The sequence below is a fragment of the Ruditapes philippinarum genome, unplaced genomic scaffold (genome assembly GCF_026571515.1).
Source record: "Ruditapes philippinarum isolate M1 unplaced genomic scaffold, ASM2657151v2 ctg370_1_1_1_1, whole genome shotgun sequence".
NCBI classification, from domain to species: Eukaryota; Metazoa; Mollusca; class Bivalvia; order Venerida; family Veneridae; genus Ruditapes; species Ruditapes philippinarum.
Genome location: NW_026852008.1, coordinates 307,564 through 323,781, shown reverse-complemented (window position 1 = coordinate 323,781; position 16,218 = coordinate 307,564). Strand labels below are relative to the sequence as shown.

Below are 16,218 nucleotides of genomic sequence, written 5' to 3'. Positions count from 1 at the left end.
TTAAAGGTACAATATGTTGGTTCTAGTCTTATTGAAGACTATAAGAAAAAGAAAGCAGCAAAATTATGCAAAATGGACATGATAATTGATGAATTACACTAAAATATTTACATTAAGGAAAAAATACAAATCCGAGTGAATATCTTAAGCCATTTTTGTCAACGTAGTTTTATAGTACATTGTCCATTTTATATTGCAACAATATCAGTATGTACTTTTCTGTCAAACAATAGTATTTTATTTCACTACAAAAAAGTATTTTTACACAAATTGACAAAATATTCTCACATGGTGAGATTGTGAACTTCTATGCATGTATTACTGGAAAAAATAACAAAAGCTTTCAGAGGAGATATCAGCTCCATATTTTCAGTGTTGGTCTGTTGGATAGTAAACCTTGACCTTGAACTTTTTAACTTCAAATGGGTATGGCTTGTGGGAATTATCACATTGTTAATCAAAAAGTGGAGGTGAAAATTAATGTCCAATATTACTTGTAACACATATTACTTACAGAGATGGTGTTAACAACTGCATTACTTTGCCCCTCATCCACATTAAACACATAGCTTGTAGATGTGAATTGAGGAGGATTATCGTTCACGTTTGTTACCTGCACTGTAACTGTTGTTGTACCAACCTGCGACATATAAATATATACTCTTTTTCAGATTCATTTCTTTAATGACTTGTTTTTACACAATGAAATATTGTAGATTTATTCATTTTTATTTTTTTGGTTTGCTAACTATTACATTTACATAATTAATGATCTATAATATTATGATATATAATTTGTGACATGAGACCAGTAACATGGATATATGTCTACCTTCCCTATGCTTGCCAGGTATATCTCTTTTTTACAGCATTCAATAGCAATGTGAAAATTGTTAAAAATCTATGATTTGCACACAGATCATTTGCATAAAAATAACTCCACTAATATTGTATACAATCTCCAATTCCCTTTAAGTATTTAGAGTAACTGTTATTTAATATTCATAATCATTCTATAATTAAAACACTAATGTTGAAACTAGTAAAAGAATCCTTACCAAGTTTGAACTGTCTGTAGCTGTAACAATAAACACTATTACAGGCTCTGTCTCAAAGTCCAATGGCTGTTGAGAGTTTGGTCCAGTGATTCGAATTTCTCCGCTAGAAAATATATTGGCATTAATAAAACTTCATCAATTTTTTGAAATGTAACATTACTACAAAAGTCATTGAATATTCAGTATTCAAATCTTATAACAAGCAAGATATTTTTCACATATTATCATTACTTGTCTTTGTATACTCTTTCTAAGAATAATTATATTTCATTCAAATTGTGAATACTATAATTTTTTTTCTTATTTAATGAATGCAAAATGTTTATTGAATGAGTTTACAGGTTAAATTTTTGTAGAAAATTTCCATTTTTTCCTCCTGGCATTATCTCATGTATAGGATACCAGGATAATAACACCAACCTTATATTAACATTACAAAAAGCTTAACCTTCCTCATATACATGTAATAAAAAAAACACCAAAAAGACAATTTCCTTTAATAGATCAAAATCTATGGTAAAAAAAGACATCTGATATAAATCGGTATGTCATGAATTCTATACAGAAGATAAAAACTTAGACATACTTGTTAATTCCTATATCAAATTTATCAGTTCCTGTTGTATATGAGGTAATAGCATAGTTTAATGTTGAATCCTCCCTGTCATTGGCCTGAAATCATTTAAAATTGTGTAAATCATGTGCAACCCTATAGAATTATGTAAAATACATGTTGCAATACATTTGAAAGTTATTTCAATCAAACCAGTTATTGCAATTCTTTAAAATCATTTTTAAGACAATGGCACAGAGAACTTATTTGGACCCTGAGGTAGACCTGGTAGCATTCAACCAGTGTGATTTAAAGCGCAATGTCTTAGTCTATAAAAATGGTTTAACATTAACAAGGGGGAAATATAGTTTTCTTCTGTTTGCAGGACTAGTCCATTTCACGTAATCACAAAAAGAAACACCTCTGAGGGATGATCAAAATTGAATGAAGTAACAGCTTACTAAGTCTAATGTGTAAATAAAAACTTACAGTGAGAGTCATGACCAATGATTGGCCTGGTGCAGCCTCACTCTCTTGTGTTACAAAGTTATTAGCACCAAACACAGGAGGATTGTTTCCATCACCAACCACTGTAACTGTCAAACTAGCAACCTCTGTCCTGTATTAAACATATTAATGTTATGCTGTCAATACATGTATACAGTATAACTTATTAACCTAATACATCTAAAAATTTCAGAGTCTAAAACATATTTATCAAATGCATATCATACCCCATCTAGTCTCATTTCCATTTTATGGGTCAAAATATCATACACAGTTGTATTGTACTTGAAGTAACAAAATTCTGTCAGAATCTTAAAAATGTGAAATAAGTAGGTCAGAAGAATACTGATTCTATTGAACTCATACACAACTGTTAAACCTATATCAGACTTAGCTAGCTAGGCAAAAAATTTTAAATACATTCTACATTTAATACAATTTCATCTTTCCTTAATAAAAATATACACATAATATGTTATATTATGATATCTATCCTTTTAATAAAATCAAAACAAATTCTATAAATCAACACAATTGCACCCAATTTATTACATTTTAACAATTTGTATTCCAAACTTTACTACTAACAAAACTACATGTACTAAAATTGATTTTTTTTCAAACAATGACATTCATTAGCATCAACAAGACATGTATGTTTTTTATTTGTACATCTCAACATTACCAAAGGTAAATTTTTCTAAATGATAACAAAGTTCGAACCTTGGTTTTATGGCACCATTGTCAGAGGCTTCAACAAACACAACAAATGTAAGCCCAGCAGCAACTGCTCCGTTCAAATAAACATTTCCATTCTCAATCGCCAAAATATTAGTAAGATCTTGAGCAGTAACAGAACCTGTTGTTACTCGTACACTCTTGATACTGTAGGAGATCAATGCGTTATCACCAACATCATCGTCAGTTGCTCGAATTTGCTATGAAAAACATGTAAAAAGTTAAACAACAAATGGTGGGGAAAAAAGGAAAATTTACCAGATTGCAAGTCATAAAGTATAGGTAAAATACATAAAGAGGATGAAGTATATTTAAATTAAGCATATTTTATCATGAATGAAAATAGATAAAGAAATATATTTAGTGGTGATTGATACAATAGAAATCATATGGATAAATATTTTGTATTTTATTATTAGTAAGACTTTCTATTATATCTGTTCATGTTTAACATCATGGGTTGTCTTTTAAGCAGATACACATACAATGTATATAAATTGAACTTACATCAGACAGGAGAATTCTATTGCCCAAACCACTATAATCCCCTTCTGTAATTGTTCTTGTGTAATCAGTTCCAGTGAAAACAGGTCGATTATCATTTTCATCTTGAACAATAACTGTGACTTGGAGGTTACCTGATCGTGGAGATGAACCCACATCCTCTGTTGCACGAACCTGGATAATGTAAGGTAAAAAGTTTACAGAAAATGACTGACAGAAATTGTCCCTTCACAAATGTTGGAGACCTTTACCACGGAAGTGTATTTCTTCATCATTAACATATGAAAACGTAACTACAAAGGGAAAAAATCCCCGAAATGATTACAAGCGCCCAATTACATGCACAAGGATAACTGTGACAATTATGGTGTAATGAAATGTAGGAAAAGTTGCTCATGAAAGATATGTTCTCTACAATAAAAAAGGCAAGAATTTAACAACACATTCTACCAGTTTCCAGTTTCAACTGTTTTTATCAGTAATAAAAATCTACAAAATAAAATAAAATAATAAAGCCTAAAATAATTCTGATAAGGTAGAGCATCGGACTGTGAATTGGGCGACCCAGGTTCTATTCACTGAAGGCGCAGGTCACTATCATTATGATAGATTATGAAATCTTTTCTACTGTTATTTGTACTGTAGCTCTGCTCTGGTATGTACAGAAGTTTCAGTTCCTTGTGTAAGTGAAGGCAACTAGTACCGGTTAACTGCATGACACTGAATTCAATGTGGCTTACTGCCGTGATTCGGAGTGAAAACTACCAACACCACAACCACCCTCAGTGTTGAGGCACAAGAGATGCCTAGTCCATGACCTTTATCTCCCACTTTTAAAAACAAAAAAATGGTAAATGAATTCTAGAAAGTATTATATATTTACAGTAAAAGTATAGGAAGGTGTAGTCTCTCTATCCAATGGTCCTGTTGCATAAATAGTGGCAGTCTCACCATTTCCATTTGGCAGGATAGCAAAAGGTACTTGTGTTGATGTTATAATATTGTATGTGTAGCCTTGGACATCTCCATCAACCTAATGTTAAAAGCGAGAAAAATAAGTGTACATGTATTTAAACATTAGTTACTTTATTTCATGTTCATTTGTTTGTTCAGGTTGAGCTACACATTATTTTCAGTTGGTTTGTTACAGATTTAAAAAACTGTGGACAGTTAGGCCAAACCAAATTGATTTCTTGTTCTATGGACTTTTTACAGAAAATATAGGGCAAGCAAGCAAAAAAAGAGATTTTTTATTTTTCTAAATTCATAATTTTTTGATGTGCAAGCAAGCAAAAAAAAAATTTTGTGTTATTTTTGTTACAAATTCTCAGTTCTGAGTAGCAAGCAAAGAAACAAGAGCTGTCGGTAGGACAGCAACGCTCGACTATTCTTAGTGCTTGATAGTAAAAAAAATGCTTGATAGAGTTATCTCCTCCTGTTTACAGGTTGGGGTCATGATGGTGAACAAGTGTGCAAAGTTTCAAAGCCATATGTCAATGGACTTTGAAAATATTTGAACTATTACAAAAACTTTAACGTAAATTCTAAGTCGAAAAAGGGGCATAATTCTGTCAAAATGCTTGATAGAGTTACCTCCTCCTGTCTACAGGTTGGGGTCATGATGGTGAACAAATGTGCAAAGTTTCAAAGCCATATGTTTATGGACTTTGAAAATATTTGAACTATTACAAAAACTTTAACATAAGTGGTTACGCCGACGCCGACGCGGACGCCGACGCTCCGGTGACTGCAATAGCTCTACTTATTCTTATCGAATAGTCGAGCTAAAAAAAACACATTAAGTTTATATTTTAGTCAAGGTTGGACCCCCGTCCCATAACAATTATGAAAAGTTCTGGTATTAACAAGATGTGGTGTGGCCTTAACTGTAATTAAGTGATCTGTTATGAAACTGTAGATGACACTGTTCAACTGTAAACTTTAATCTATATTTTTAGGTAAATATGTCTCTTACTGTGTTTTTTAAACTTAGCTACAATTCTCCTCATATAGAACAGTCCAACATCATAATGATTTTCAATTATGATTATAGGAATACATGTATTTTAAGTTGTACAAAAGTCCCTACCACATCTGCATCAGTAACTTGAATCTGCATGGAAGCCTCTCCATCTGCTGCAGAACGGACATTTGTACCATAATTGACATTTTCTTTGATATATCCAGTTGTTCCACCGGTAACTATTGACACGACTGGATCATTGGCATTATTTGGTTCAACTTGGAATTTTATAGTTGCTATACGGTATCTCTCACTGTTATCAGTTTGCCTTGCCTATTGTGAATTATATAAATAAAAAACAATAATAAATCTGCCGAAGCAAAGTTTACAGTACAATTTTTAACAGAACCAATACTGTACTAACAAATATCTTTCATTAAAAAGAAGTGAAATCTAAATGATCAGATCTCCTGTGATAAAAAAAACAAAGGAAAGCAAAGTTGAATGCCATCAATCATTTCTGACAATAATAAAACAGTAGCTTAAGTTATTTTTAAACAAATATCTTTCTGAAAAAAGAATTAAAAGATAAATAGAAAGCAGACAATAATATATGATATATATATCCAACAAACATAACTTTTATCTTTAACTTGTTTTTGTTAAAAAGATAAATTTTTTAAGAAATCAAAACTTATATACAGTAAATATATTCAGTATTAAAAACAATTCATAAATGCTTGAATACCTTTAGATAAACATCTAACGATTTGGCCACATTCCTGTTAATGGCTGTGTTCTGTGTCAGACTGGCAGTGTATATATTCCTACCAGGAAGATTTGCATCTGCTGGTGCAGGTGACGTGCTAACAGTAAAGTAATTCTCATATCCAGAAGGAAGAGCTGAAGAAAGAGACAATTTACATAATTAAATTGTGACAAAGTATATAGTTATATATATAAGTTAAGTAATTTATTCTATCTAATAACTGATTTATAGAATTATAATACATATTACTTTTCTCTAGTGACTGAACTTAAATAAAGAAAGAAACTTTTTGCTAAAAAGAGGAATTTCATAATCATATAAACATGACAACTATCTGGGTGGTACATATATTTCTATTTCATTGAGACTATCGGTGGATATAAAATGTGACATTGGTGGACAGTTGTTCTTCCTTGTATGAGACTGGTCAACCACATCACCAATTCACTATAGATTAGTTTTGAATTTATCAAAAAACCATGTCCATATAGGCTGGCCTTTTGCAAAGGATTTAATGTGACCTCAAGTGAAAATACTGAACAAAATTATTTGTACTCAACCCATTTTCATAAGGCATGCATTAGAACATGTACAAAATAAAAAAAATATGTTAAAAACACAACTCACTTCCAATAATTTCAAAGCCTATTGCTGCATTTAGTTTGTCAAGATCAAACGCACTAAGGGGTCCTGGTGTTGTTTCTGCTCCAGATATTGTTGGTATCACTGCTATTGGATCAGTTGCCTGTAAAGTTTGAAGAATTTAAATTTATTAAAAAAAACTATCAATCTTTAATGAGGTCATCTTGAGCATGTTTATTCATTGATTTGCCTGTATACATACATTTGTACATGTTTATAAAGTTACAGAAAGTATTTTTTTTAAACCAGAGAGATATTCAACAATTCTTAATCTGCTGAATTTATATACTGACATTGTCTACTTTAAAAGACGGCACAGTCGATTCAAAATTTAAGGAATTTCAACATCAAAAGTAAAAAAATTGAACTATCAAAAGTTTTGAGCCTAGATCATTAGATTTGCAAGCTTGCCTAAATCATAGTTTAGGTATAAAGAGTAATCAATTTTGAGTCAGACAGGCAGAGTTGAACAATTTTTTTGAAAACACATACCCTAACTCCAGATGTTATAGATGCACGATACGTAACACCATCACAGGAATTTGCCAGAGTTGAAGTATCACGACAACCAGGGTGGTAGAAAGTTGGATTTAAATCATCACTATCAGCTATTGTTATGGTAACTGTAACAGTTGACGTTTTACGCTCATTTGGATCAACTGCATTGTCCTGTAAACATAGTAAAGAATGTCTTAGGCAAACTCTCAATGTTTGTACACATGGCATATCAAACAAAACCAGGATAACACAAAGTCATTTACTAGTATCAACAAGAATTGTTGTAAATAACCTTATTTCAACCATTAACTGTTCTCTTCATAGGCCACGGCTTTAAACCAATGAAGGAAAAGAAAAAATGAGCTTTTAACCAATTAAGGAAAAGAAAAAATGGACAGACTATGCAAATAATTCTTACCAGCTGTAAGTTTAATTTACGTTTTTTTTGCTACATGATGCAAGAAGACAACAACATATTCAATCAAAAATCACATTTAATGGGCCAAACAAAGACCTTTTGTTGGTTATTTGTAAACCTTAAATCATCATTATTCTCACAGTAAATAGTGTATATATACATCCTTGTAAATGTAATATATATTACTTACACTGGCATTATTGATCAAATTATTCAGTAAGTGTACAAACTGCAGCATACAAATTAAATGTTCCTTACCGTAGCTTGTACTGTAAGAGTGAAATCTAAGTCATTATTCTGGTCTAAAAGTTCATAGTCAACTGGTCTATTTAAAACAATCCTTCCCTGAGCATTAGGTGGCATAACGAAAATTTCCTCGCCATTCTGGAATTATACACAATCATAGGGTGAAACATAAAGTGAAACTGCTTTAAAAAGATTTGAACAAAGCCAGCTCTTTTGTGGCCTGAAAAGTACGTGAGGATGTTAATGACACATTTGAGCTGTGTCACGACAAAACCAACATAGTGGATTTGCGACCAGCATGGATCCAGACCAGCCTGCGCATCCGCGCAGTCTGATCAGGATCCATGCTGTTCGCTGTCAGTTTCTCCACTTGTAATAGTGTTGGTAAGCGAACAGCATGGATCCTGATCAGACTGCGCGGATGCGCAGGCTGGTCTGGATCCATGCTGGTTGCAAACCCACTATGTTGGTTTTGTTGTGACGCGGCTCATTTATTTATTTATAATCTTATCAACACTAATATAATCTAGGAAAGTTATACAAAGTGTGTCTGCGACAAGTTTCATAAATTACATAAAATATCAAAGAATGTTGTTTTGTTTTTTTTTCATAAGAAAATTTAAAGAAAGAAATAATATATGGCCAGTGTAGCTATAAACTTCTTTCATATTGAGACATCTAACAAGTTAAACAAGTTATACAACTAATTACTACAAATAAAAATTTTTTTTTTTCTTCCCTTAAAAGTCAACATATATTCATATTAACTAAGCTATTTTCAGTATCCATTAAATGCAGATACATATTATAATACTGCTGTAATAATACACAATAGTAATATACCGTATTATTTCTATTTAACGCCCTGTGGGTTGGCATTTTGTTAGGGGGCAGGGGAAAGATTTTTTCTTTTACAACATGTGGTAGTAATGGGTGGTTGGGGGGAAATTATTTCAGGGGGGGGGGGGTATATGGGAACAAAACGGTATATATAATACACAATCATGTAAGATATTAAAATTTTGAATGACTTACATAGTTCTGGCCTGCAATGATAGAATACACAAGATTCTTATTTTCATTAACATCTAGATCAGTTGCACTAATCTGAGCCAAAACCGTGGTGTCAATTGGAGTTTGCTGAAAATGAACAAATTTACAGATTTAGCTTAAAATTAAGCATCAACAATAATAAATGGTGTCAATGTAGATATATTGTACATAAAAAAATTGTCTCCAGATCACTACATCTTATCATTTAGTTTCATAATAAAGGCCAAATAAATAATAGTCAAAGGTTAATTTTCACTCTTTTCAGTCATTTTCAAAAAAGAATCTGATAAAGGAAAGACAAACATTGGTTGTCAATTAAATATGCATACCTAATAGGTACATGTATGAATTAAACTTTAGAATGATAGAAATGATAATATAAGCAGCAGTTGCATAACAAATAAATAAACAACATTTTTGTTTATACTAAAATGACAGTGTCTGCAACAAAAAGTTCTGCATGATAAGAATTTTAATTTGTAAGCCAGAGATTTTTCAAAACCCTTTATACATTTGAACAAAAACTAAACACATTTGTTGGCCTAGTATGTAATGTCAGTACATTCTGAATAGGTTTTAAATATTTTGCTCAAAAGTCACCAACTTCGAAATTTTATCTTGATATCCCAAATTTGATGATGTCAGTGCCAAAAAATTAAGCTTCACATGTTATTTATAAAAATGCATCCTTGTACCTACCTCTTTAATGGTTTCTGAATATGCGGGTTGTGAAAATATGGGAAAGTTGTCATTATCATCCAGCACGGTGATAGTCACATCTATAAATGAAGTTCTTGTCTGTAAAAAATGAAACATATCTTCAAATAATCTGTAATTGTCAAAATTTATTTGCGACAAAAACCATCAGCAGAAAAGTATTATAACAAATCTGAAACTGAAATAAAAAGTGCAATCACTTCAAAATCAGAGTTTTTATTTTCATACATCAGATAACTTTATGTTGAACTCAGTGAAGCATTAACCTATATGTCAGAGGGCTGCTACTTATAACAAATGAAAAGTATTCAAACATCAAACCTCAAAACTGTAAAGTACCATGACAATGCTTTTTGTTCTTCAAAGCTTTTATGCTGAAAAGATCACAGGTATGTAACTTGCTATGGTCAATTGCATGTACCATATGATTGAAGGTTGAAGGGAAAAAAAACAAACAAGATTGCATTTGAGAAAAATGCTATGCCACCGCATGGTTCAAATTTCATAGCTGTACATCAAAGGACAAGAAAGTAGGTCACATCATCAAAATCTAGGTCAAAGTTCAATTTTACAACTAAAACTGTGCACATGGTCAAAATGTCATTGCTGTACATCAAAGGACAAGAAAGTAGGTCACTGTCCCCTTGGGCAAGGCATAATTTTGACCCAAGGGTTTAATAACAATCTTGATACAGGTCCACCAAACAACATTTCAAGTCAAATATCTAAGCTATAGCTTTCTCCCATTCAGAAAACATTTGTTTTATTTTCTGTTTTTACTATGTGTACATAATGAGAATCACTGTCCCCGGGCAGAGCCAAATTTTGACATTTTAACAACTTTGGACTAGAGGACCTATAGATGATATTAATAATTATATATCAAACATCAAAGCTCTATGCCTTGAACCTTCAGACAAAAATTTTTTTTTTCACTATACATGTATGTACATAATGAAAATCAATGACCCCCGGGGCGGAACCAATTTTGACCCCAGGGCTATAATTTGAACAATCTTGCTAGAGGTTCACTACACAATGTTTCATGCAAAATACCTTAACTTTATCCTTTGTAAATTTAGAGAAGATGATTTTTTAAGTTTTAACTATATACATATAGGATAAACCTGTGGCTCCCAGGGGCGGGCTTATTTTGACACAAGAGGCAAAATTTGAAAAACTTTGATAGAGTACCTTTAGATGATATTATTTAACAAATATTAAAGCTCTAAGCCTTGTACCTTCAGACAATAAGATTTTTTTATTTTTTACTATATGTATATATTGAAATCAATGACCCCCAGGGCGGGGACAATTTGACCCCAGGGCTATAATTTGAACAATCTTGCTAGAGTTTTACAACACAATGTTTCATGCAAAATATCTAACCTTTAGTATTTGTTGATTGCTAGAAGAATTTTTTTAAGTTTTTACTATATACATATAAGGAAAACCAATGACCCCTGGGGCGGGCCGATTTTGACCCCAGGGCTATAATTTGAACAATCTGAGTAGAGGTCTACCAGACAATGCTTTATGCAAAATATCTAAGCTCTAAGCCTTTTGGGTCTTTACAAGAAGGTGTTTTAAGTTTTTACTATATGTACATATAGCGAAAATCAATGACCCCGGGGCGGGGCCGATTTTGACCAAAGGGCTATAATTTGAACAATCTTGGTAAGGGTCTATCAGATGATGCCTTATGCAAAATATCTAAGCTCTAGGCCTTTTAGGTTTTTACAAGATGGTATTTTAAGTTTTCACTATATGTACATAGTGAAAATCAATGACCCCCGGGGCGGGGCCAATTTTGACCCCAGGGCTATAATTTGAACAATCTTGTTAGAGGTCTACCAGACAATGCCTTATGCAAAATATCTAAGCTCCAGGCCTTTTGGGTCTTTACAAGAAGACTTTTTAAATTTATTCTTATAATTCCTTTTGGTTGCCATGGCAACCAGATTTCTGCATGGAATGAAATTCTTTGAACAACTTTGGAAGCCCTTCACCCAAGGAACAATTCTGCCAAGTTTGGTTGAAATTGGACTAGTGGTTTTTCACAAGAAGATTTTTTAAGTTCACTATATAATCTATATAACACACACACAAACACACAAACACACACACACACACACACACATACATACACACAGGTGAATCGCTATATGCCACCGCATCGCAGATGCTGCGGTGGCATAAAAACATCTTAGTATTCATCATGATAAACCTTGGAAGACTACCAAGTTGACAAGCTGATGCTGCACTAGTTATAAATATTACTTACCACTGTATCCGTATATACACACTGTAGAAGGAATGAGATGACATCTAAATCATCAAAATTGAGAGGACTGGTACCCTGAAATTCACATTTATATTTAAGAGTACATAACTTTAAATCAGATACAAATGAATTATTAAGAACTATCATAAAATTGTTAGACATGAATGTTCATCACTCCCTATATAATGCAATCAGATTTTTGTTACAAATTCACTTGTATTGTCTTTTTAATGTCATAATGGTTTAGTCTTTTTAATGTCATAATGGTTTATAATATTGCAATTAATGAAGCATGTAAATGTTGTGGGAAAAAGTTAACATCATGTTTTTTTAGCAACTAAACAATATCAACTTAATTCTTAATTATAAAATTTAACTTACATCTCTATCAATCTCCTTATCAATGAACAATGTCATGTATCCAGATAATGGATTGAAGCTGACAGAAATTCCATATAGATCTAAAGTGTCTCTGTCATTTTGTTCAGAGCCAGTTAGTGTCGGTATGTTTCCTCCACCTATCGGTAAATTTACACTCTGTGATTGAGTTGCTTGTGTGTCTGTAAATAGAAAATAAAATCATTCAAGAAACATGACCACAAAACAAGAGCTGTCGGTAGGACAGCACGCTCGACTATTCTAAGTGCTTGATAGTAAAAGAGCCTTGATAGTGTTAAATTTTTTAAGTTCACAAAAGGGCTAATTTTTTTTTTATAAATTCAAGTTATAGGCCTAAGAGAGAGTCTAATTATACAGTATTGGCTTGACTATTCGGAAGGTATTGTCACAAGGGTGTTTTATTGAGTATAATAATACTAATTACCTACGAATACATAAATTTGACAGAAAAGGTACAAAGGCTTGTTATTAAGATGCTTTATCAAGTAAATCACCGCTTTATTATTATGAATGCATAAAATTGTCCCAAAAAAGGCACAAACCCTTCAGTAGTTATTGAGCTTACAAGCAAAACTTTACCATGAATTTCTAAGTTGAAAAAGGGGAGAAAAATCAGCCTAAATGCAAGATAGAATTATGGATCTTTGTCAGTGATCTACAATTATGACCCTAAATGCATATGTGAAGTTTTAAATAAATATCTTTAATAGTTATTGAGATATGTAAAACTTGCATGTAAACATTAACCAAGAGACTAAGTAGAAAAGGGGATATGAATCAGCCTTAATGCAAGATAGAGTTATGGAACTTGGTCAGTGACATACAATTATGACATTCCAATTATGACCCTAAGTGCATGTGTAAAGTTTCAAGTAAATATCTTTGAAGACCTTTAACCTTTAACAAAAATTTCTAAGTTTCAAAGGGGCAAATAATTCTGCAAATATTGCAGGCAGAGTTATGCAATTTTGCAAACTGATGTACATTGTTACTATAAAAAAAGTATTTTAAATTTCAATTGAATATCTCAAGCAATAACTTTACAAAAAAACTTTAACCAAAATTTCTAAGTTCCAAAGGGGCATAATTCTGTCAATATTGTAGGCAGAGTTATCCAACTTGTCAATCTGATGTACCTTGTTACTATAAATAAGTATTGTAAGTTTCAATTGAATATCTCAAGCAATAATTGAGATATTTGACTTTACAAAAACCTTTAACCAAAATTTCTAAGTTAAAAAGGGGCATAATTCTGTCAATATTGTAGGCAGAGTTATCCAACTTGTCAATCTGATGTACATTATTACTATAAATAAGTATTGTAAGTTTCAATTGAATATCTCAAGTAATAATTGAGATATTTGACTTTACAAAAAAACTTTAACCAACGCAGACGCCGACGCGGACGCTGACGCCGACGCCGACGCCGGGGCGACTACAATAGCTCTCATATTCTTCGAATAGTCGAGCTAAAAAACAAGACTGTGTGTATTAAACACAAGTGCCCCTGGCTCAGATTCTTGTCAGTATCAATATTTCAAATAAGAGGACCATTATGGCACCTGAATATTAATACTCTCCATGACAAATAACAGGTAATATTGTAAACTATAAAAAAAGCAGATATAATATCTATCTATCTGATCTTGACACACTGACCCCTACCTCAATGAAAAAGAAGATTATCATGTAAGGTATCTTCCTACCAAATATGAAATACATCTGTAAATAAACTAGAACTGCCACTGTCATGGCTTGAATACCCCCGCATACCAGAATCAACAGTGACCATTTAGAACCACCCTGCCAAATCTGAGTTTCTAAGCCAGCGCATTGCTAAGATATGTATTCTCCATGCTTCAAATGTGAAAATTTAAAAATCAAGTGTGACCTTGACCTTTGACCCAGTGACCTCAAAATCAATAGGGGTCATCTACTAATCATGACTAACCTCCATGCCAAATATGAAGACTGTGGGCCAAAGGAATCTCAAGTTATTGGGCGGACAAGCTTTTTAAAGTCAAGGCCCCTGTGACCTTTGACCCAGTGACCCCAAAATCAATAGGGGTCATCTACTAATCATGACTATCCTCCATGCCAAATATAAAGACTGAGGGCCAAAGGAATCTCAAGTTATTGGGCGGACAAGGAAAAACCGGCGAACAAAAAAAACCGACGGACGGACGGGGAGACGTCCGGAGAGCCAGACAAGCTGATTCCAGTATACCCCCCTTACAACTTCGTTGTGCGGGGGTATAATAAAGGCTGTATGGGCAAAAGTGGAAAAATCTCTTTTCAGCACTGGTAATCTTGACCCAACTGACATATAATCCATCTAAAGCCAGAATACCATGCAAGGAATCTTCCTATCAAATATGAAATACATCTGTCAATAGATAAATGCTGTATGGGCAAAAGTGTAAAATTCTATTTTGAGCAGTAGTGACCTTGACCCACTGATCCCTATCTTAATCAAAAGGAAAAATACCATGCAAGTTATCTTCCTGCTGAATATGAAATAAATCTGTCAATAAATAAAGGCTGTATGGGCAAATGTAAAAATCTATTTTAGCACTGGTGACCCTTGACCCAACAGACCCCTAACTCCATCCAAAGGAGAAGACCTCAATTTTATGTTCCTATTAGATATGACATCTGTCAATAGAGTAAAGTCAATAAACCTGTAAAATTCTATTTTTGACATTGGTGACCTTAACCTTGGTGACCTAGATCCAAATGACTCCTCTCGAGCATGTTTGTATTAAACACAAAATACATCTACCTTAAAATAAAGGCTGTATGAGCAAAAATGTTTAAATTTATTTGTTGCACCAGTGACCTTGACCTTTACCCTAGATACCCCTAACGCCACAAAAAATTAAAGGACCATTTAAGGTATCCACCTACCAAATATGAAAAACATCAATAAATAAATTAAGCAAATACGAGAATTTTAAGATAAATCTAACTTGCCAGAATAGGTTATCCTGACCAGGCCCTATTTTCAAAGTGTAATAAGGGAAATAACTTGGAAAATGGATAGCACAGTTATATAACTTGGCAATATCATGTACTTTGTATTGATAAGTAAGTGTGGAAATTATGAAGCCATTGGTATACATAGAACTAAAGATATTTCCAACTTGCTGGTTTAGGTTCACCATTATTCATTTTCTAAGTGCTGAAAAGGGCAATAACTTGGTAAATATGGAAGCCATAGATATGTATGTATTTTGTATTGATTTGTATTTGTGCAAATTATGGAACAATTAGTACTGGTAGAAAAATCCAACTTGCGGTTCTAGGTTAAGCTTGTATGGACGGATGGACAGATGGACATACAAATGGACGGTTCAATTACTATATGCTCGAGGGCATAAAAACAACTGTAAAACACAAATGAAGGAACTCTTTTTGTGTTTTGTAAGTAAAACACTTTATAATATTTGTGCCAATGAATCATTTTTCTTCACTAAAAATAAATTTCATTGTGTTTGTACTAATAAAGAATAAGTTATTTGAACATGATATGCTAATTGAATTGTTAACGTAACTGAAAGGGGTTAAAACTTGCCAGTAATATACAGCCAGGCTGGCCTGCTCTTACAGCTGTGCTGTTATAACAGGTTCTATACTACTGGAAGCTCATTTTTTGTACTCTGTTATTGAAATTTCCTTAACTTTCTATTAAACTTTGTCAAATTTAAAGCCCAGCAAATGCATTTAACAAATTCACCAAGTTAAGGCTTAAAATTGAGCACGTTTATTTTTTGAATAGGGGTGTGGATCGTCGGATAAGTGACGATCCAATCCGATCCACGATTCAGCACTTACGATTCACAAATCAAACCACAAATCTTTTGTTATCA

General features: G+C 32.7%; 1 protein-coding gene across 1 annotated transcript in view; it reads right to left on the bottom strand.

Annotated features, from left to right (window-relative positions):
- The window catches only part of LOC132746264 (uncharacterized), a 118,730-nt gene that overhangs the window by 98,572 nt on the left and 3,940 nt on the right, over positions 1-16,218 (bottom strand). Inside the window, exons 4-19 of the mRNA XM_060735367.1 lie at positions 12,332-12,510; positions 11,951-12,025; positions 9,649-9,747; positions 8,932-9,036; positions 7,909-8,034; positions 7,227-7,403; positions 6,720-6,837; positions 6,072-6,226; positions 5,450-5,656; positions 4,244-4,393; positions 3,364-3,534; positions 2,842-3,056; positions 2,101-2,230; positions 1,645-1,730; positions 1,059-1,161; positions 515-640 (exon numbers count right to left, since the gene is read on the bottom strand). Of these exons, the coding sequence (XP_060591350.1) occupies positions 515-640; positions 1,059-1,161; positions 1,645-1,730; positions 2,101-2,230; positions 2,842-3,056; positions 3,364-3,534; positions 4,244-4,393; positions 5,450-5,656; positions 6,072-6,226; positions 6,720-6,837; positions 7,227-7,403; positions 7,909-8,034; positions 8,932-9,036; positions 9,649-9,747; positions 11,951-12,025; positions 12,332-12,510 (2,222 nt within the window). The remainder of the gene's footprint in view (positions 1-514; positions 641-1,058; positions 1,162-1,644; positions 1,731-2,100; positions 2,231-2,841; positions 3,057-3,363; positions 3,535-4,243; positions 4,394-5,449; positions 5,657-6,071; positions 6,227-6,719; positions 6,838-7,226; positions 7,404-7,908; positions 8,035-8,931; positions 9,037-9,648; positions 9,748-11,950; positions 12,026-12,331; positions 12,511-16,218) is intronic.